This window comes from Oryx dammah, unplaced genomic scaffold (genome assembly GCF_014754425.2).
Source record: "Oryx dammah isolate SB20612 unplaced genomic scaffold, SCBI_Odam_1.1 HiC_scaffold_2, whole genome shotgun sequence".
NCBI classification, from domain to species: domain Eukaryota; kingdom Metazoa; phylum Chordata; class Mammalia; order Artiodactyla; family Bovidae; genus Oryx; species Oryx dammah.
The window spans coordinates 177,097,794-177,120,903 of NW_024070186.1; the positions used below are offsets into that span (position 1 = coordinate 177,097,794).

The 23,110-nt window shown below is 40.8% G+C and overlaps 2 protein-coding genes across 2 annotated transcripts in view; one reads left to right on the top strand and one right to left on the bottom strand.

Moving 5' to 3' along the window:
- Positions 1–6,143, bottom strand: part of CDR2 (cerebellar degeneration related protein 2) — a 28,306-nt gene extending 22,163 nt beyond the window's left edge. Inside the window, exon 1 of the mRNA XM_040257711.1 lies at positions 5,789–6,143. Coding sequence (XP_040113645.1) covers positions 5,789–5,867 — 79 coding nt within the window. The 5' untranslated portion in view covers positions 5,868–6,143. The remainder of the gene's footprint in view (positions 1–5,788) is intronic.
- A 5,608-nt stretch (positions 6,144–11,751) lies between these two features.
- Positions 11,752–23,110, top strand: part of LOC120875985 (transmembrane protein 180-like) — a 42,161-nt gene continuing 30,802 nt past the window's right edge. The window contains exons 1-2 of the mRNA XM_040257719.1: positions 11,752–11,909; positions 13,688–14,413. Of these exons, the coding sequence (XP_040113653.1) occupies positions 11,760–11,909; positions 13,688–14,413 (876 nt within the window). The 5' untranslated portion in view covers positions 11,752–11,759. The remainder of the gene's footprint in view (positions 11,910–13,687; positions 14,414–23,110) is intronic.

Sequence of the window (23,110 nt, forward strand, 5' to 3'; positions counted from 1 at the left end):
AGTAGTCATGTATGCATGTGAAAGTTGGACTATAAAGAAAGCTGAGTGCCAAAGAATTGATGGTTTTGAACTATGGTGTTTGAGAAGACTTGAGGGTCCCTTGGACTGCAAGGAGATCCAACCAGTCCATCCTAAAGGAAATTAGTCCTGAATATTCAATAGAATGACTGATGCTGAAGCTGAAACTCCAATACTTCGGCCACCTGATGCGAAGAACTGACTCATTTGAAAAGACCCTAATGCTGGGAAAGATTGAAGGTGCAAGGAGAAGGGGACGACAGAGGATGTGATGGTTGGATGGCACCACTGACTTGATGGACATGAATTTGAGCAAGCTCGGGAGTTGGTGATGGACAGGGAAGCCTGGCGTGCCGCTGTCCATGGGGTGGCAAAGAGATGGACCCGACTGAGTCACTGAACAACAGCAGCCCAACATAAAGCCAGTGCGACAGAAGCTCACTAGGGAGCGTGGAATGGGAGCTAGAGGAGCAGGTACGGGTTAACATTACACAAAGTATTATTTGCCATGGTAAGGAAAGTTCAGATTTTATTCTAAGTATGTAGCAAAGTCATTTCACCCAGTGTTGAAAAATACACTTATTACACTTATTATCAAAAGAGGGAACCTCACCACATATGATTTTAAAATAATTTTTAGAGGTTGACAAACAAGATTTAACATTTAATTCATTAAACCAATATTAGAACTTAACAGAGAATAAGTGGTAACTGGAAAGCAACTTGTGTTACCTGGTACTGGCCATTTGAGGGCATAATTAAATTGTGGTTGGTTAGTTTTTCCTCACAAGGCAAAAACAAAGCAGCAAAACCCATGAAACACCACTCCAGCTCATTTTAAAACATCTTACACCCATTTAAAATAAAACAGTATACTGTTGTTAGATCAGTTTTAAAATACACTCTCTTGTGATTTAAATATTAACAATGTCTATTAATGTACTTAAGACTTCATATACCAAGTCTATGAAATAATATCTTGTATTCACAAGACATCGAAACCCTTTACAAACTGTTCAACATTGCAAACATTTGACATTATTTTTTAATATCTTTTCAAGGTAGTTAATCCAGATTTTCAAGTGAGAAGCACAAAGATGCTAAGAAGTGATGTGACCAATTTCACATGGTAAGTCATAATAAGCAAAAGAGAAACCACTGTCAACAGATTCTAACTTTCACCCTCATCACGATTCTCTATTATCCATATCCACACACTTTTAAGTTTGTTGACAGGGATGTCCACATCTTTGTTTAAGGTACAGAGTACCTCAGTCTTTTTACTTGTTTTCCTAGATGACAATGAGAAACTAGAGTTGAGCTCTTTGGCTTTTACTGCCTGTGCTGCCAGGGAAAGCATATACAGCCCCAGGCGAGTTGCTATCTTGTTTTCACTAAATGAAAAAGGAACTACGTACAGCTGAGATTTCCAGAAATAATTATTTTATACTCATAGAGTGTGTAATGTGTATACACAGCCCCACAAAATAACCACCATGCTGAATTATTAAGGACAAAGCAAACATTACCTAGACATTACTTAAGTCTCTCCTGGCCTGCTATAAATTGGTGAGTAACCACTTTCCTCACTGGGAAAGACCAGAGACTCACCAAAGATATTCTTATCCAGCAACCAAAACTGAGCCAAAACCTCTTCCAGAAGCAAGACTAATTTGAGACCATCTACAGCTATTTCCTTCAGTTAGGAAACTACCCATGTTACTTAATGTCAGCTGGGAGCGCCTTTCCCGTTTCTGCTGCCACAGAAGAGACGCCCAGTATAGCACTCTTGCAGTAAACATCAAACAGAGAAGAATTTGAGACTTGTCCTTATCGCAATCCTTATTTTGAGTTAAACAAAACCCAAGCCTGGCTCAGTAACCTGAAGTTTCAGTCTTCTAAATATTTCATTGGATGTGTAGGATAGAATTCTGGCAAAACAAGTCTCAACTACAAGAAAGCGTCTGTGAAGTCACACTGTATAATAGGATATTACTTCATCTGTTAGTTTAAAGACAAATGTCTTTTTTGGTCTTTAAAAAAAAAGTGTATTTCCTGTTGGGCAGCATCTGGCTTCCATTACCAAAAGGAGCCAAAAGCTGGCAGTAAGCCCAAGAAGGTTTTCTAAATAATTTGTGGAGGGAATGGGAGAATATTCAATGTCCTTTATTCTTACTTAACACACAAAAGAAAAGGAAACAATATAGTTTTGAAGCCTTATACACCTGGTCATCTCACTTTACAGAAAGGATTTTCATTAAGAGGTTGTCTTTTCTAAATCCTATTGAACTGGCGTAGGCAACCACTAAAAATACCACAGATTTACTGCAGGCTTGAGAACTGCAACTTTCAATACCTTCATGTTTAATATTCTTTCACTAATCAGTCTTTGCAAGTGATAATAATCTATTTTAACAATATAAACTATTAGCTTTAAACAGATAGTCTACTCAGCCCTATGCCCTAGGTAAAAAATTAACTCTAGTAGGCAGGTGATTTTAAAAAAGATCTTCCTTCCAGAATTCTGAAATCTTTAAATTTCACTGCTCTTACATTTTTCTTCAGTTTTTTTTTTCTTTAAAGAGGACAACGTATTCCCATGTTAGCTGTAGTCTCTAGCATTCATTCAATAACGTTAAGGCTGAAAGTTTTTCCTATTACAAAACCAAATGCGTCATCTGGTGATGCTTCTGTGTAACTCCTGTTGCCGATGTTACTATAATTGGGAAAGCAAAAAATCTGAATATAAACAACAAGAAAAATGACGGTGTCAGTTTTAATGACCCTCCAAACAGTGATTCAGCAAACTCGTTGCTCATATGGAAAAGGTACTCATCTTATAAAGTAGAAATCTTAATTTAAACTAAGATTTCATTTGCTGATCTATACAGTAGAAACCCGAATCCTTACTCTAAGCTTGCACAGCTCCCCAAATGACAATTACAACAGCAGCTGGTCTAAAAGAAAACCCAGTCTCTGAAGTCTTTCCACCTTGTTCTCAGGGGCACATTTCAAAGCAAGCATCATCATCACCTACAGAGAAGGCTCCTGCTGTCCCAGAAAGGATCTTACTCACAGAGATCACAGTCAGTATTCTTACTTTGTCAACTCAGCCCTCTGACAAAAGACTCTTCAAAGTGTTTTATAAAAGCAACGGGTTTTCTTCTCTTGCCTGCACAGTTTCACGTTTCTAACAAGGTATGAATGGTAGACCACAGCCTTCTGAGGTTAAAAACTTTCAACAATTTTAATTTTTACAAAGAATGCCCCAAGCAAACTTTGGTAAAGAGGTTCAATCTACTTAAGTAATGCTTCTATTGCTAAAGAAAAAAAAAAAAAAATTGTAGTTCTATGACTGAGCACAGGATCTTAGAAAACTGTTTTAGCAACTCTCTTCAAGTAAGGCTCTCAGTAAAATTAACAGTGAGGATGTTAAAAAATGAACAGACATGTGTCTGCACTTGATAAAATCCCACTAGATCTGCTTATCAGCCTAAGAGGACAGACTTGCTCCCAAACCTTACTCAGCAGCAAAATTATCTAGGGAGGGCCCACCCACTGCCAAGCACTGTAGTGGGCACACCAGAAGGCAGCACCTCCAGTCAACAGATTCCTAGTAAATGAGTAGGATCCTGTCTGTCCTGTGGACAGGGACTGTAGTCCTAATGCCTCAATGAACACCTGGCACAGAATAAATACAATTTTTGAAAAATTAACAAAAGATCCATTAGAAGTTTAGGAGTTAACATATAATGTAATGAGAGTAGGACAAAGAGATGCTTCTATTCACACTGTAGCTTTCATTCTTTCACAGGCCAAATTCACAGTTGTGACTGTTGGAATTTCACATCTATTCCTACCCCACACACTGGGTTATGACACACAGGGTTATGTCAAAGTCCATTGTGATAACAAATGTAAAAGTCCTCTGAAAAGAACAGACCAAATTCCAAACGGAAACTGGCACAGAAAGTTTGGACCTGTGCGCTTCAAGAGTTCATTACATTTGCACACCTGATGACTTGATTTCAATCAGAGGTTAGAGAGTTCCACGTCTAATCTCAATATGTTGCATTTGCTCCTCAGTAAGTTGAAATATTACAAGTGGTTGTTCCTAACAACCTCCCACGGGAAACTGCAGTGTAGACTAACGTGCCTGGTGGAAGAGAGCCATGAAAACAATAATCCTGTGTGAGTGCCTCAGTTCAGGTCAACAAATGTTAAAACTGAGTTTCTATTATGTGCTAAGTATTGTGCTAGATAGATTAAAAAAAAAAAAAACCTGTACAGAGCTACACTTTCTAAAAACAATAAAGAAAACTATTTAGTTATGATTATAGGGCAAACTGCTTCATTTCTTTATAGGGAAAGGTTGCAATTGCAAATTGGTTGCCTCATAAATTCTGGAGAAAGTATCAAACTAGGCCATCGATCCCTCTGGGGCATCCTGAAAACAGGTTAAAACATAAGACAAATCTGCCTTGTGGATGCTGTGAATATGATGGCAAATACTGCACTGCAGCCACTGAATAGGTTAGACTATGTAAGCATAATTACTTACATAAACTTTGACTTATATAAAGACTATATAAACTTTGATTTAAGCTACAAGCCACAACATATTGATTTAAGAAATCACCTTCCCCCAAAAGAGTTCCTTATGTTTCTTTTCTAAGTATAAGTCTTTTAAGCCTACATTCTTCCCCCGGCTAAATTCAATGGTTAGCATGAACAAACACCATGGTCATTTAATGTTCAACTAAATGAGATGGTAACTTTTTATGCCAGTTGAGAGATGAAAAAGTTGATTTATACAGATTGCTGAAACGGAAGATGCCTGAAAAACATTTCTCAGGAGACAAGAAATCCAGGACAGGCCAAGATAGGAATGCCTCTTGTGAAAAAGTTAGGGGGCAAAGTGAAGGAAGCAGGTGAGGCAGAAGTGCCCTCAAGTCATTCACTTGGCATCTGGTAAACTACGCCTAAGCAGCCCCCCTCTCAGCCCGTCTAACACCAAAGAGCTGTAAGCCAGGTGGCGAAGAAGAGATAGGGGTTTGAGCAGTGACTAGGACGACTCCTCATTCTGAGTGTGCGGATTCAAAAATACTTTGCACTACGGCGGAAACTAACACAGTATTGTAAATCAACTAAACTCCAATAAAATCAGTCAAAAAAAAAAAAGAAAGACTTGCTTCCACATTTGAGGGAAGTCACTTGGCCGCTTTAGCATCCGCGTTACCCATTTGAAGGGGAACAATATGAGTTACTCTCTCAACGGAGTTATTGTGCGGATCAAATATGTGCGGGATTCCTGCCACACGGCACTGCCACCCCGGGTCCACCACCTGCAGCAGCTCACACTCGCCGGCTGTGAGCACCGGCTGTGGTTCCTCCCCGACGCGGACAGCCCGGTAAGGGGCCACCCCTCTCCGCTCCGAGGAACACCTTGGGGATTAAATCAGTTAATCCCCGGAGAGAGCTCCAAACGGTGCCTGGCGCCCGGTCAGCTCCTGACACGCAGTAGTGGCGGGGACGATGGGGGATGCTGATTACCGTGCAGGAGCCCGGGCCCGCGCAGCGGAGTCCTCCCGCGCGGGACCAGCAGACGCGACAGTCCCAACGCCAGGTGAGCGCCAGATCTTCCCCGATCCTGGCGTCGGTGGGCCCCGAACAAAATCAACTTTTTAACAGTTTCGCGGCCAGGAGGTGAAGCCTCGAGCCGGCAGCCGCCCTGCCCTGGCCAGGCCCTGCCTGGCGACCGCACCCTCACCTTGCTGGAGGTCCTGGTGGTCGTACCACGGCTCGTCCTCCTTCATCTCAAACTCCTCCACCAGGTTTTCCGCCAGCATCTCGGCCGGCTCTTCTGAGGGCAGCGGCCCCCGCCGCCGCCGGCCCGCCTCAGCCGCTGCCGCGGGCTCTCCCCCGGCCCCTCCGCCCTCAGCCAGAGCCGCCCTCGGGCGGGACACGCCGCCGCCCAGGCTCCACCGCGACGCCTGACCACAGCCGCCGCCGGCGCCGCCACGGGGCGGCCCGCAGCGCACGCCGCGGACTGGCTTCCCTCGCGCCGCCCAACCGCCCCAACGGCCAGCGCCCGGGTGCGAGCTCCTGAGTCGGCTCTCCGAGCCCGCTCCTCACGCCGCAGCCGGGCCCAACGTGGCACTTTGGCAGAAGCCTCCCCGACCGGGGCTGCGATTCAAACCCCCGGCGGCCCCTCGGCCAATCGCGAGCAGGCCGCCGGCCGAGCGGCGGCGACTTCGTCCAATCGCGTCTCGCCGCAGGCCCGCGGTTCGTCCGGTATCAGAGGCAGGCAGCCAATGGTGACTCCGAAGGAAACAAAGAAGGCGGGAAAAGGACAAGGGGTGCGGCCGAGGGTCCCGCCCTCTCCTCCCTTCGAAACGCTTCTGGCCGTGCAGTCGGCGAGCTGGAGTGAGGAGGTGGTGGCCTCCGCTTCCCCTGTGGTGGGTGGCCGGCTGCATGGCCGGTGGACGGGCTAAGTAGGCGTGAGAGTCAGAAGTACGGTCTACGAGCAGCGGACGGTTGCGGGCGGGGGGCGCGAGGCGTGCCGGGACCCTGAGGTCCGCTGCCCCGTCGACCCCTGCTGGTCTTCTGACTCCCAGATTTGCTCTGCTTGATGCCAGGAAATCGAGGATCGATTGGAAGTTCAGGGCAGTTAACTGTTTTCTTCTTGATATCTGAGCCCTCACCTCCAAATCGCTGAGAATTTGTACTGCCCCTGAAACGGTGGGCCTCAGACCCACCTGAAGGTGCAGTTGAAGCGACTCCTGAGAAAAAATTTGCAAGAGTTTTTGCATACTTTTTTAAAAAGAGAGATCACAAGTTAAGCATCTGGAGTCATAACGTTACACCTGGAGAGAGAATGCAGCCCTAGCCTTTGATGGCCAGTAGGACAGTGAAAGCTGTTCTTTGCATACAACAAAATAAATACTGCTCGTAGGTTGTAGCTTTTACCATCTTCCTGCAGACAAAACACAAAAATTCTAAAATAAGGTGACAGATCAGAAAGTCAGTGTTCTTAGCCTTGATGTAATAGTAAAGGTACAGCTGACAGAAGACAGCTATGGTAGAATGCCAATAATCTTAGAAGATACAGTCGTTTCAAAGGGGATAAAAGAGGAATGGTAAACTCACAAATCCTTTTCTTCTAAATCCAGGGACACTAAAAAGTAAAATGTTACTGATCTATTTTTATTGTTAGGTTAAGAAAGAAACTAGGTTTACCATTCTACCCTAACTGCCCTTATTCTGGTAGAGGTATTATTAGTCCACAGCCAAAAGAAAATAAAACTATCTTAATTTACAAGTCACTACACATAAAGCTCTTTGGAAAGAGAGATGATTGGATTTAGGATTTGCTGATGGTGAGCTGTTGAAGCTGAAGGGCCAGAATCATGCCTCTGACCTTCAAGAAACTCATCTTTCATAGCCACTAGTAACTGAAAGTGCTAACCCTTTCTCCATGGCAAAAGCTTATTTTGACTCCAAATCAAACGGGAAACTGTATTGAAATGTTCTTTAGCATTCTTCAAAAAACAATTGCAAAACAACAACAAAAAAGAACGATCTGAAGAATTAAAGTTATTGATGATTTTTAAGTCCACACAAAACCCAACACACCAGACTTTATGCCCTTTAGTATTAGTGTGTTCTTTTTAAGGACACTGGGGGAACTTCTCCTCTACCCCCCGCCCCCGCCCCGGAAAAGCTTCAACAAAAATTGCACTGAAAAAGACAAGTTAGCTTTCAGTGCTAAACACCCTGCTTTCAAGGGGTCTCCATCATTATTTAGAGTCCATGTAGTCATAGCTAAGAAGCAATCATAAGCAGCCTCTTCAGCAACATTATTATTTGGTTTAGCAATAGGTTAACAATAATAACCCAAGTTGATTCTGAAAGAAGGGTGTTGGGTTTTCATTTAATAATTCACCAGTATTTAGTGCATGTTCCCAGCCTAATCATTACACCATTTTGCTACTTTTAAACTCTTCTATATAAAGCATTTTGTATTAAAGAAGAACCAGGTTCAGAAATTCTTTGTTCCTGCTTGTAAAGATACACTTACTATTCATGTTCTTTGGTGTCTTGTTGCTATAGTAAAGTCAAGTGAGAGTTTTAAGTAGTGTTGACTTTAAAGCGATTGTAAGTGGTGGTTTTCAGTTTGATACCTACTGAAATAAGTGTTTATTATAATGAAAATAATCTAAAGCAAAATATCCATAGTTCTTTTTGCAGATGGAAATAAGAAAGATTTTTACTTTTTTTTTTGGTCATAAACAGAAGTTCAGGCTATGGAATTTTTTATAATGTTATCAAAACTTTGTATCCACCATGCTGCTGCTGCTGCTAAGTTACTTCAGTCGTGTCCGACGCTGTGCGACCCCATAGACGGCAGCTCACCAGGGTCCCCCATCCCTGGGATTCTCCAGGCAGGAACACTGGAGCGGGTTGCCATGTCCTCCAAAGCATGAAAGTGAAAAGTGAAAGTGAAGTCGCTCAGTCATGTCCAACTCTTAGCGACCCCATGGACTGCAGCCCACCAGGCTCCTCCATCCATGGGATTTTCCAGGCAAGAGTACTGGAGTGGGGTGCCATTGCCTTCTCCTGTATCCACCATATATATACATATATATGTGTATATATATATGACATTAACTTTATGTTTCAGACAAGATGGGTGCTTAACTCAAAATCTTTTTTAAAAATTTGAACTCAGCTAAGCAAGCTTATGATTCCTTGCAAAATTCTGAGTTTATAAATACCTGCCTTCTGACTTAATGATAGATCAGTTCAGAAGGTGTGGCACGCTTCTTGTTTTAGCATGCCTGAAATAAAACTAAGAAAAAGACTAGTGCCTAGATTTTGGTGGGCTAAATTTGTATCTTAGGGCTTCTCTGGTGCTCAATGGTAAAGAATCTGCCTGACACCTCAGGAAACGCAGGCTCAGCCCCTGGGTTGAGAAGATCTCCTGGAGAAGGCAATTGAAACCCACTCCACTATTCTTCCCTGGGAAATCCCATGGTCAGAGGAGCCTGGCAGGCAACGGTCCATGGGATCACAAAAGAGTTGGACACAACTTAGTGACTAAACAACAAGAAGTTTGTATCTTGGCTTTTGGTTCTCCTGACCTCCTTGTTTTTGGCTCTCTTAGTAACCAGTGGCCTCGGCTTCAGTCTTCATTCTCACTTATGCCAAAAGTAAGTCCCTAGAGTGAGGTCTTCAGCAGTAGTTCCCAGCTTTTTCAAACTGGAGAATTACCTTCATAGCCAAAAATGTTGGTTCATCTCCACATTTTAGTACTTGTATTTTTCAAAGGTTTGAGTATGCATAGTAACAAAGAAGTGCATATATATGTTTTTCATCATTACAGCAGAATCTATAGACATTTTAAGAAAGCTAGTACACAAGTAAGTACGAGGGACATGAGTTTGAGCAGGCTCTGGGAGTTGGTGATGGACAGGGAAGCCGTGGGGTCGCAGAGTCAGACACGGCTGGGCAACGGCACTGAACTGAGTACACAGACGGGCAGACAGTCTGTATTTTGTTTATAGACGATGCTTGATCTACAAATGGAATTATTACCCTTTTTGATAATTCTCTACTTCCTATAGAATTAAAATCATTCTTGCATCTACATGATGCAAAATGAAGCTCAGGGACTTAGGTCATTTGATCATTTGAGCCAAATCTCCACTTCCCCCTTATAACTTGCTCTCTGGATCCCCAAGTAATTGGGTAGTATCGACTGAGGTGCCTGCTTCATTCCCAGGGATTATTTAAGCAAGTAGCATCTCTCGAATTATCTGAATATTTGTGTTTTCTGCTTGAGTAAGATTTTGGAGAAGTGCGTATTAAAGAACCCGCCTGCCAACGCAGGCAGACGTAAGAGACATGGGTTCGATCTCTGGGTTGGGAAGATCCCCCGGAGAAGGGATCCCATTCCAGTATTCTTGCCTGGAGAATCCCACAGACAGAGGAGCCTGGCAGGTTGCAATCCATAGGGTCGTACAGAGTTGGACATGACTGAAGTGACTTAGCACTCACACACCATTATAAAACAGGAAAATTCTGTTGTTATCTTAAAACTATAGTCAAGATTAAAAAAGCAAGATGAGTCTATACCTACCTCTTGCTTGGTTAACCTTTCCCTGCTTTCCAGTTGGATAAATCAAGTCTATGGATGGGTAAAACAAACACGCTGGATTTAAGAGGAAGGTTTACATGAGAGCAAGGACCAAATGGGTTCTTTCTATACCCACGTTAGCCGTGTCCTTTGGGCCAAAGTTACATAGGGTGTAAGATCAAAAGAGAATCAAAAGATCAACAAGAGAAGATAAAAAATGGATCTCCCAATGCAAGTCTGTACTACTGAATGGACAACTTTATACTAAGATGAAAGGCTTGCTTCTGTTCTTTCTCTCAGACACTACTTAAGGATGTCACCTCATTGTTTCATTTCTGTTGTGCCCTCCCAAGTAGGGAGGATCAGTTCAGTTCAGTCGCTCAGTCGTGTCCGACTCTTTGCGAACCCATGAATCGCAGCACACCAGGCCTCCCTGTCCATCACCAACTCCCGGAGTTCACTCAGACTCACATCCATCGAGTCAGTGATGCCATCCAGCCATCTCATCCTCTGTCGTCCCCTTCTCCTCCTGCCCCCAATCCCTCCCAGAATCAGTCTTTTGAGTCAGCTCTTCACATGAGGTGGCCAAAGTACTGGAGTTTCAGCTTTAGCATCATTCCTTCCAAAGAAATCCCAGGGCTGATCTCCTTCAGAATGGATTGGTTGGATCTCCTTGCAGTCCAAGGGACTCTCAAGAGTCTTCTCCAACACCACAGTTCAAAAGCATCAATTCTTTGGCGCTCAGCCTTCTTCACAGTCCAACTCTCACATCCATACATGACCACTGGAAAAACCATAACCTTGACTAGACGGACATTTATTGGCAAAGTAATGTCTCTGCTTTTGAATATGCTAACTAGGTTGGTCATAACTTTCCTTCCAAGGAGTAAGCGTCTTTTAATTTCATGGCTGCAGTCACCATCTGCAGTGATTTTGGAGCCCTAAAAAATAAAGTCTGACACTGTTTCCACTGTTTCCCCATCTATTTCCCATGAAGTGATGGGACCGGATGCCATGATCTTCGTTTTCTGAATGTTGAGCTTTAAGCCAACTTTTTCACTCTCCACTTTCACTTTCATCAAGAGGCTTTTGAGTTCCTCTTCACTTTCTGCCATAAGGGTGGTGTCATCTGCATATCTGAGGTTATTGATATTTCTCCCAGCAATCTTGATTCCAGCTTGTGTTTCTTCCAGTCCAGCGTTTCTCATGATGTACTGAGAAACATATAAGTAGGGAGGATAAAAATGCCATAAACACATCTCCCTGGTCACTAGTTAAACATGTCTAAACTCTTTGATATATTTCACTTTTATAAGTTAGAAGAGATATTAAAATACATATTCAACTAAAGCCACACGCTATGCAAAATAGTGTTCCTGGCAACATCTCAAAAATTGTCGAGTGAGTGGATTAGGAAAGTAAAATGTTAAATCTGGTTACATATTCACAGCTAGTGCTTTTGGACTTTTATTTAACTAAGTTAACTAGTATCTGGTGGAATTTGGTCACCCATCAGCTGAATCAGCTCTTGTATACAAGTAGTGAATGTTAACCATTTCTTTTTTCCTTAAACTAAAGGAAGAAGAATTCCTCTGCATGGAAAATGACAGTTTTAAATATCAAACCCATTGCTTGGGCATTCTCTCTAATAACATTAGGGACTGAAATGCTCAATTCTGTCTTCAGTTTCTACTATGTAAAGCTTTTTTTACATCTGTACAAGGTTTCAGAAGTGGCTTTTTACCAAGCCCAGGTGAGATGGAGCCCTTGTTGTCCATTTACTTTAGGAAAGTTTCTCCTTCTAGTTGTCCCTAGTGATTTTCCAAAAAGCTGGCTCTTCACAAGTTGAAAGAGTTATCAAGAAAAGGTTATCCATGTCCAGGATCCTCTGTTTAAGGGCAAAGAGACTTTTAAAAGATGGTCACTTATAACAGCTTTAATGCATATATATATGTATGCATATATATATCTAGAAAAATGATACAAATGAACCTTTTTGCAGGCAGGAATAGAGATGCAGATGTAGAGAACAGACGTGTAGACACGATGGGGGTGGGGTGGACGTTGGGATGAATCAGAAGATTTAGATTGACGTATGTGCGTCTAGTCAAGGCTATGGTTTTTCCAGTGGTCATGTATGGATGTGAGAGTTGCACTGTGAAGAAAGCTGAGCACCAACGAATTGATGCTTTTGAACTGTGGTGTTGGAGAAGACTCTTGAGAGTCCCTTGGACTGCAAGGAGATCCAACCAGTCCATCCTAAAGGAGATCAGTCCTGGGTGTTCATTGGAAGGACTGATGCTGAAGCTGAAACTGCAATACCTCATGCGAAGAGCTGACTCATTGGAAGATAGCCTGATGCTGGGAGCGATTGGGGGCAGGAGGAAAAGGGGACGACAGAGGATGAGATGGCTGGATGGCATCACTGACTCAATGGACATGAGTTTGGGTAAACTCTGGGAGTTGGTGATGGACAGGGAGGCCTGGTGTGCTGCAGTTCACTGGGTCGCAAAGAGTCAGACACAACTGAGCGACTGAACTGAACTGATGTGCACTGCCATGTCTAAAACAGATAACCAATGGGAACCTGCTGTATAGCACAGGGAGCTCAGCTCAGTGCTCTCTGGTGACTTAGATGGGTGGGATAGAGGTGGATAAGAGGGAGGGGATATATGTCTATGTATAGCTGATTCATTTCCTTGTACAGCAGAAACTAACACAGCATTGTAAAGCAACTATATCCCAATTATAACAAATAATGACAGCTTAAAGTTTAATGGATACATTTTTGGTTATCTGGAAAAATTCCTTATGTGGAAAAATTAGAATTATTATTAAGATATTCTGTGTTTTGAAATGGCCCATATATTTACAAATTGTCTTGTAACTCATTACCAATTAGGTGGTCAGAATGGATAGAGTTCATGGTCTTAAAAACCCATATGGTTTATAATGTTACTTGTTTATTACTAACAACAACATCCTTGATTTAATAAGTATTTTTTCCATTTTGAGATAGCAAATGCTAATATTTTAACCTTTCCTGATGAAATTATGTAAAACTGTGCCATGGTCTGTAAACAGGCCATCATTCTTTGCAAAGGCATGGCCATATGCCTTGTGGGGAGACAGCGGAGCATAATGATTGAAAGCACGGACTCCAAGGTCATCTGCCTTGGCTCAGGCCCTTGGTTCAGTCATTTATTAGCCAAGAAAGTTGCTTAACTTCTCTGACCCTCAGTTTCCTCGTAAAGAAGGGATAAGAATAGTGCCTACTTCATAGGGTTGTTTTAAGGATTTAGTGAAATAATTCATATAAAAACTTGTTCAGTGCCTAAACACATTCTGGTTTGGGGGTACTATTAGCTGTCATTATTATTTCAGCATGTATACTTCCTGCTGATTCTGGAAGCAGTGACTTTTTTTTCCACCTGATCAACTTTGGTCATTTCATATTAGTTAAAAATGCAAGTTACTTTCATTGGTATAAACTACACTAAAATAATCCTGTGGTTTTTTTTTTTTTTCTAGATGATTTTAATGATCTGGAATGCTCTTAACAACCTGACGGGGTATTTTCACAACAACTCTAAGGCTGACTGCTGTTCCAGTCGTCGCCGTTCTGTTTTGTATGGTGCCCCTTTATATACAGCGGCCTTCCTGCTTCCTTGGTTCCCCTGGAAATACTATCATGAAGGTGACTGGCTTAGTGGGCTTCAACTGGTGGTATCATTATGTGCTTTTGATAGCACACTTACCTTTGTTCAGCAAGCCCAGTGTGTACTGTTTGCGGAAATTTTCACTAGATATGAAAGTCGGCTTCAGCTTATTACAATCAACCAAGTGGCGTCACTGGTAGGATCTACCAGTATCCTTTTCTGTGGCCTCATCTCTGATAACATGGAAATTTTGCTCAATTTTCAGGTCGTCGCTGTTATTGTTGCCATTTTGGCTACTGCCAGCCTTTATACTGGCACGTGCCACATAAGTCACTTAGAACCTAAAAGAAGCCCCGAGGAAAGCCATCTCTCAGAAACTGTACAGGATCTCCCCTGGACCTCCGTCGTCTCATTGATGAGACAAATCTTGACGCAGAAAAACTTTCGCCTTTTTCTGATAGTGAATTTCTTCCAAGTCTTCCATTTAACCTTCTTCAGTAACTTCATGATGATATTTGTTGATAACCTCATTCCCATGGATGTTCTTCCTTCTTCCATAAGGAGCATCATGTATGGGGCAGGCTATATCTGCCCACAGGTATGTGATGATTCTTCATGTATCTTCCTACAAGGATTAAAGATATAACTCTTACCTAGGCTAGGGCCTTCCATGGTGGCTCAGTGGTAAAGAATCTGCCTGCCATTTCAGGAGATGCAGATTGAATACTTGGGTCAGGAAGATCCCCTGGAGGAGGAAATGACAATTTTCAAGTCCAGTACTTTTGCCCAGGAAATCCCATGGACAGAGGAGCCTGGCGGGCTACAGTCCATGGGATCGCAAAAGAGTCGGACATGACCTAGCAACTAAACAAGAACTTATCTGGCTGAGCATTAAAAACCTGATTGTATCAGTAATGAAAAAATGATTCAGATTTATTAAGAGGCCCAAAGATTCAGATTCCCTACATTAGACAAGATTCAGTAGGAATATGATGGAAACAAGAGATGAAAAGAAGAAAAGGAGGAGAACCCAATAAAAGCTGAGCTCTGTGATATTTTTACTATTTTAGCTTTTGAATTTTGTCCTCTTGAGCTTCCTCATTTAAACCTCTGCAGAGCTATGGAAGAAAGTGCATGGCTTCCTGTGAGCATGTCATTTTGCTTTAACCTGATATTTAAGATTCCTGTGACTGTTAGAAGGAAGAAGAGTTATTTGATCATGGATTCCTGAAGCCAGGTTTCAAAAGCACTTGGCTAAAAAACTAAAGTCCTAGAATTCCAGAGTGTTAGTAAAATTCCATGGCCATGACCATTATTGTGGAGGGTGTGTCCTCCTTCAAAAAATAAACCAGCCTGTTGTTTTTTACACGATTTGGAGAACTCATGAATAAAATTGCTTCCCTTAACCTAAATCTATCCTCCAAAAATATGACTTGACCTAGCCTATGTTATGGATTTTTCCTGTTTTCTCAATTAAAATATGTAACCTATACTCTTCAGGGAGTAAGTTGAGTAACTTAGATAGAGGAGATTTTGCTGCTGCTGCTGCTGCTGCTAAGTCGTTTCAGTCGTGTCCGACTCTGTGCGACCCCAGAGATGGCAGCCCACCAGGCTCCCCCGTCCCTGGGATTCTCCAGGCAAGAACACTGGAGTGGGTTGCCATTTCCTTCTCCAATGCATGAAAGTGAAAAGTGAAAGGGAAGTCGCTCAGTCGTGTCCGACTCCTAGCAACCCCATGGACTGCAGCCCACCAGGCTCCTCCATCCATGGGATTTTCCAGGCAAGAGTACTGGAGTGGGGTGCCATTGCCTTTACTATTTAGTAACTTTTACAAAGATTTAAGCCCTGTGGAATAGAAATGGTTCTGAAATGTTCTAAGTGTTGCCACACTTTCTTAAGCAAAGTATATGGTATAGAATTTGCCTTTCTGCCATTAGCTCAAGGCCTTTATCATAGTTTGGTTACTGTATATACCATAATATTGAGAACTCACATTTTTTGCGTGCTTACTGTGTGCCATGGACTATGCCAAGTACATCATATACATTATCTCGTGTAATCCTAACTACCATTATCTTGTGTAAGCCTGACAACTACCTTCGAGAGAAAGACCTTCCAAATGAAAAAAGAGAGGCTCAGAGGCCTTTAAAATTGCGCACTTTAAGATTCTGTCATGGTCTGTTTAGCAGAGGTTACCAAATAGAGTATCAGTTTGGGTTTATCGATATAGTCCCAGGTACTGTGTGTACATAATAAAATGATACTCTCCCTTAATGGCAGTTTGAGAGTTTTCAAGCTGTTTGTTGCTGTGTTCAATGACCCAGAATGGGGAGCTGCTTGAATTCTTGTCTCTATGTGTTATTGTCAGATTCTAGGCTATATATACATTCTCACTTTTAATCATGTACTTGCCTATAGTATCTCCTCTTCTGCAGGCAAAAACAAGTTTGTTAAACTCTTACCTAATTTTTTTTTTTTCAAGGGTAGTTAGGTATTTGGAGGCTTCCCAGATGTCACAGTGGTAAAGAATCTGCCTGCCAATTCATGAGACACAAGAGACATGGGTTAGATCCCTGAGAAGAAGATCCCCTGGATAAGGAAATGGCACCCCACTCCACTATTCTTGCCTAGAGAATCCCATGGACAGAGGAGCCTGGCGAGCCACAGCCATAGGGTCACAAAAATCAGGACTGAGCAACTGAGCACACACACATGGGTATTTTTAAGCAGCTTTGTTGAGACGTAACTCACATACCATACTTATTAGTTCACCCATTTAAAGTATACAATTCAGTGGGTTTTAGTATATTCACAGACATGTACAGCCATTACCACAGTCAGTTTTACTTTTTAAAAAAAATTTAAACTTTTTGGTTGTGCTGTGCCACTTGCAGGATTTCAGTTCCCTCACCAGAGACTGGACCCAGATCGCAGCAGTGCAAGCCTGAAATCCTAACCACCAGGGCACCACGGAATGCCCACGACAGTCAATTTTAGCACATTTCATTTTTTAGAAAATCAATATGTATGAGTTGAAATAAGGTAGTTTTTTTGGTTATTGTTTTTCTGAGGTATGATCAACTCTCAGTAAATTACATGTATTTAAACTGTATGACTTGTTACATTTTGATCTATGTCTGTACCATGAAGCTATCACCACATTCAAAGTAGCGGACATACCCATTGCTCTCCAAGTTGTCTTTGTGCTTCTTTGTAATCCGTCCCTTTAATTCTATCTATTTTCTAGATTTTTATATACATGGAATAAGATAATATGTACTATTTTTTGGTCTGGATTCTTCTGTCACACTGTTGTAGTATCAATATTTCACTCCTTTTTATTGCAGAATAATATTCCATTGTATGGATATACAACAGTTTGTTTACCTATTCACTTTTTGATGGGCATTTGGGTTGTTTCCAGTTTGGGGCTATTATAAACAAAGCTGCTGTGAACATTCATGTCTTTGTATGGACGTATTCTTTTCTTTCTCTTGGGTAAACCTCTTGAAGTAGAATGGTTGGACTGCATGGTAGGTGTATGTTTATTGAAGACACTGATAACCTGTTTTCCAAAGTGGTTGTACCATTTTACAATCCTCCCAATAATGTAAAGTTTTCCAACTGTTCTACATTCTCATCAGTACTATATCAGGCTATTTAGTTTTAGCCATGTTAGTAGGTGTGAAGCAGCAGTATGTTACTGTGGTTTTGATTTGCATTTTCCGATGACTGCTAATGATGTTGAGTATCTTTTATTTATTTATTTTTTTTTTGAAGGTTAAACTTTTAAACTTTATTTTTTTTTAAAATTAATTAATTTATTTATTTTTAATTTTTACTTTACAATTCTGTATTGGTTTTGGCATAGATTGACATGAATCCACCACAGGTGTACATGCATTCCCAAACATGAACCCCCCTCCCCCCCCCCCTCCCCACAACATCTCTCTGGGTCATCCCCGCGCGTCAGCCCCAAGCGTGTCATATCCTGCATCAGACATAGACTGGCATTTCGATTCTTACATGATATTATACATGTTTCAATGCCATTCTCCCAAATCATCACACCCTCTCCCTCTCCCTCTGAGTCCAAAAGTCCGCTATACACATCTATGTCTTTTTTGCTGTCCTGCATACAGGGTCATCATTGCCATCTTCCTAAATTCCATATATATGTGTTAGTATACTGTATTGGTGTTTTTCTTTCTGGCTCACTTCACTCTGTATAATCGGCTCCAGTTTCATCCATCTCATCAGAACTGATTCAAATGTATTCTTTTTAATGGCTGAGTAATACTCCATTGTGTATATGTACCACAGCTTTCTTATCCATTCATCTACTGATGGACATCTAGGTTGTTTCCATGTCCTGGCTATTATAAACAGTGCTGCAATGAACATTGGGGTACATGTGTCTCTTTCAATTCTGGTTTCCTCTGTGTGTATGCCCAACAGTGGGATTGCTGGGTCATAAGGCATTTCTATTTGCAATTTTTTAAGGAATCTCCACACTGTTCTCCATAGTGGCTGTACTAGTTTGCATTCCCACCAACAGTGTAGGAGGGTTCCCTTCTCTCCACACCCTCTCCAGCATTTATTGCTTGCAGATTTTTGGATCGCAGACATTCTGACTGGTGTGAAGTGGTACCTCATTGTGGTTTTGATTTGCATTTCTCTAATAATGAGTGATGTTGAGCATCTTTTCATGTGTTTGTTGGCCATCCGTATGTCTTCTTTGGAGAAATGTCTATTTAGTTCTTTGGCCCATTTTTTGATTGGGTCGTTTATTTTTCTGGAATTGAGCTGCAGGAGTTGCTTGTATATTTTTGAGATTAGTTGTTTGTCAGTTGCTTCATTTGCTATTATTTTCTCCCATTCGGAAGGCTGTCTTTTCACTTTGCTTATGTTTTCCTTTGTTGTGCAGAAGCTTTTAATTTTAATTAGATCCCATTTGTTTATTTTTGCTTTTATTTCCAGAATTCTGGGAGGTGGATCATAGAGGATCCTGCTGTGGTTTATGTCGGAGAGTGTTTTGCCTATGTTCTCCTCTAAGAGTTTTATAGTTTCTGGTCTTACATTTAGATCTTTAATCCATTTTGAGTTTATCTTTGTGTGTGGTGTTAGAAAGTGATCTAGTTTCATTCTTTTACAAGTGGTTGACCAGTTTTCCCAGCACCACTTGTTAAAGAGATTGTCTTTACTCCATTGTATATTCTTGCCTCCTTTGTCAAAGATAAGGTGTCCATATGTATGTGGATTTATCTCTGGGCTTTCTATTTTGTTCCATTGATCTATATGTCTGTCTTTGTGCCAATACCATACTGTCTTGATGACTGTGGCTTTGTAGTAGAGCCTGAAGTCAGGCAAATTGATTCCTCCAGTTCCATTCTTCTTTCTCAAGATTGCTTTGGCTATTCGTGGTTTTTTGTATTTCCATACAAATCTTGAAATTATTTGTTCTAGTTCTGTGAAAAATATCGCCGGTATCTTGATAGGGATTGCATTGAATTTGTAAATTGCTTTGGGTAATATACTCATTTTCACTATATTGATTCTTCCGATCCATGAGCATGGTATGTTTCTCCATCTATTAGTGTCCTCTTTGATTTCTTTCATCAGTGTTTTATAGTTTTCTGTATATAGGTCTTTAGTTTCTTTAGGTAGATATATTCCTAAGTATTTTATTCTTTTGGTTGCAATGGTGAATGGAATTGTTTCCTTAATTTCTTCTTCTACTTTCTCATTATTAGTGTATAGGAATGCAAGGGATTTCTGTGTGTTGATTTTATATCCTGCAACTTTACTATATTCATTAATTAGCTCTAGTAATTTTCTGGTAGAGTCTTTAGTGTTTTCTATGTAGAGGATCATGTCATCTGCAAACAGTGAGAGTTTTACTTCTTCTTTTCCAATTTGGATTCCTTTTATTTCTTTTTCTGCTCTGATTGCTGTGGCTAAAACTTCCAGAACTATATTGAATAGTAGTGGTGAAAGTGGGCACCTTTGTCTTGTTCCTGACTTAAGGGGAAATGCTTTCAATTTTTCACCATTGAGGATAATGTTTGCTGTGGGTTTGTCATATATAGCTTTTATTATATTGAGGTATGTTCCTTCTATTCCTGCTTTCTGGAGAGTTTTTATCATAAATGGATGTTGAATTTTGTCAAAGGCCTTCTCTGCAGCTATTGAGATAATCATATGGTTTTTATTTTTCAATTTGTTAATGTGGTGAATTACATTGATTGATTTGCGGATGTTGAAGAATCCTTGCATCTCTGGGATAAAGCCCACTTGGTCATGGTGTATGATCTTTTTAATGTGTTGTTGGATTCTGATTGCTAGAATTTTGTTGAGGATTTTTGCATCTATGTTCATCAGTGATATTGGCCTGTAGTTTTCCTTTTTTGTAGTATCTTTGTCAGGTTTTGGTATTAGGGTGATGGTGGCCTCATAGAATGAGTTTGGAAGTTTCCCTTCCTCTGCAATTTTCTGGAAGAGTTTGAGTAGGATAGGTGTTAACTCTTCTCGAAATTTTTGGTAGAATTCAGCTGTGAAGCCGTCTGGACCTGGGCTTTTGTTTGCTGGAAGATTTCTGATTACAGTTTCAATTTCCGTGCTTGTGATGTGTCTGTTAAGATTGTCTATTTCTTCCTGGTTTAGTTTTGGAAAATTGTATTTTTCTAAGAATTTGTCCATTTCTTCCAGGTTGTCCATTTTATTGGCATATAATTGCTGATAGTAGTCTCTTATGATCCTTTGTATTTCTGTGTTGTCTGTTGTGATCTCTCCATTTTCATTTCTAATTTTATTGATTTGATTTTTCTCTCTTTGCTTCTTGATGAGTCTGGCTAATGGTCTGTCAATTTTATCTATCCTTTCAAAGAACCAGCTTTTGGCTTTGTTGATTTTTGCTATGGTCTCTTTTGTTTCTTTTGCATTTATTTCTGCCTTAATTTTTAAAATTTCTTTCCTTCTGCTAACTCTGGGGTTCTCTAATTCTTCCTTTTCTAGTTGCTTTAGGTGTAGAGTTAGGTTATTTATTTGACTTTTTTCTTGTTTCTTGAGGTATGCCTGTATTGCTATGAACTTTCCTCTTAGCACTGCTTTTATAGTGTCCCACAGGTTTTGGGTTGTTGTGTTTTCGTTTTCATTAGTTTCTATGCATATTTTGATTTCTTTTTTGATTTCTTCTGTGATTTGTTGGTTATTCAGAAGCGTGTTGTTCAGCCTCCATATGTTGGAATTTTTAATAGGTTTCCTCCTGTAATTGAGATCTAATATTAGTGCATTATGGTCAGAAAAGATGCTTGGAATGATTTCGATTTTTTTGAATTTATCAAGGTTATATTTATGGCCCAGGATGTGATCTATCCTGGAGAAGGTTCCATGAGCACTTGAGAAAAAGGTGAAATTGATTGTTTTGGGGTGAAATGTCCTATAGATATCAATTAGGTCTAACTGGTCTAATGTAACATTTAAAGTTTGCGTTTCTTTGTTAAGTTTCTGTTTAGTTGATCTGTCCATATGTGTGAGTGGGGTATTAAAGTCTCCCACTATTATTGTGTTGTTGTTAATTTCCCCTTTCATACTTGTTAGCATTTGTCCTACATATTGCGGTGCTCCTATATTGGGTGCATATATATTTATAATTGTTATATCTTCTTCTTGGATTGATCCTTTGATCATTATGTAGTGGCCTTCTTTGTCTCTTTTCACAGCCTTTGTTTTAAAGTCTATTTTATCGGATATGAGTATTGCCACTCCTGCTTTCTTTTGGTCTCTATTTGCATGGAATATCTTTTTCCAACCCTTCACTTTCAGTCTGTATGTGTCTCTTGTTTTGAGGTGGGTCTCTTGTAAGCAGCATATAGAGGGTTCTTGTTTTTGTATCCAATCGGCCAGTCTTTGCCTTTTGGTTGGGGCATTCAATCCATTTACGTTTAAGGTAATTATTGATAAGTATGATCCCGTTGCCATTTATTATTTTGAGTTCGGGTTTATACTCCCTTTTTGTGTTTCCTGTCTAGAGAATATCCTTTAGAATTTGTTGGAGAGCTGGTTTGGTGGTGCTGAATTCTCTCAGCTTTTGCTTGTCTGTAAAGCTTTTGATTTCTCCTTTGTATTTGAATGAGATCCTTGCTGGGTATAGTAATCTGGGCTGTAGGTTATTTTCTTTCATCACTTTAAGTATGTCTTGCCATTCCCTCCTGGCCTGAAGAGTTTCTATTGAGAGATCAGCTGTTATCCTTATGGGAATCCCCTTGTGTGTTATTTGTTGTTTTTCCCTTGCTGCTTTTAATAGTTGTTCTTTGTGTTTGATCTTTGTTAATTTGATTAATATGTGTCTTGGGGTGTTTCGCCTTGGGTTTATCCTATTTGGGACTCTCTGGGTTTCTTGGACTTGGGTGATTATTTCCTTCCCCATTTTAGGGAAGTTTTCAACTATTATCTCCTCAAGGATTTTCTCATGGTCTTTCTTTTTGTCTTCTTCTTCTGGGACTCCTATAATTCGAATGTTGGAGCATTTCATATTGTCCTGGAGGTCTCTGAGATTGTCCTCATTTCTTTTAATTCGTTTTTCTTTTTTCCTCTCTGATTCATTTATTTCTACCATTCTGTCTTCTATTTCACTAATCCTATCTTCTGCCTCCGTTATTCATTATTTGTTGCCTCCAGAGTGTTTCTGATCTCATTTATTGCATTATTCATTGTATATTGACTCTTTTTTATTTCTTCTAGGTCCTTGTTGAACCTTTCTTGCATCTTCTCAATCCTTGTCTCTAGGGTATTTATCTGTGATTCCATTTTGACTTCAAGATTTTGGATCATTTTCACTATCAATATTCGGAATTCTTTCTCAGGTAGATTCCCTATCTCTTCCTCTTTTGTCTGGTTTGGTGGGCATTTCTCCTGCTCCTTTACCTGTTGGGTATTCCTCTGTCTCTTCATCTTGGTTATATTGCTGCGTTTGGAATGGCCTTTTTATATTCTGGTAATTTGTGGAGTTCTCTTTATTGTGGAGCTTCCTCACTGTGGGTGGGGTTGTATCAGTGGCTTGTCAAGGTTTCCTGGTTAGGGAGGCTTGTGTTGGAGGTCTGGTGGGTGGAGCTGGGTTTCTTCTCTCTGGAGTGCAGTGGAGTGACCAGTAATGGGTTATGAGACGTCTAAAGTTTTGGAGTAACTTTGAACTGCCTGTATATTGAAGCTCAGGGATGTGTTCCTGTGTTGCTGGAGAATTTGTGTTATATGTCTTGCTCTGGAACTTGTTGGCCCTTGGGTGGAGCTTTGTTTC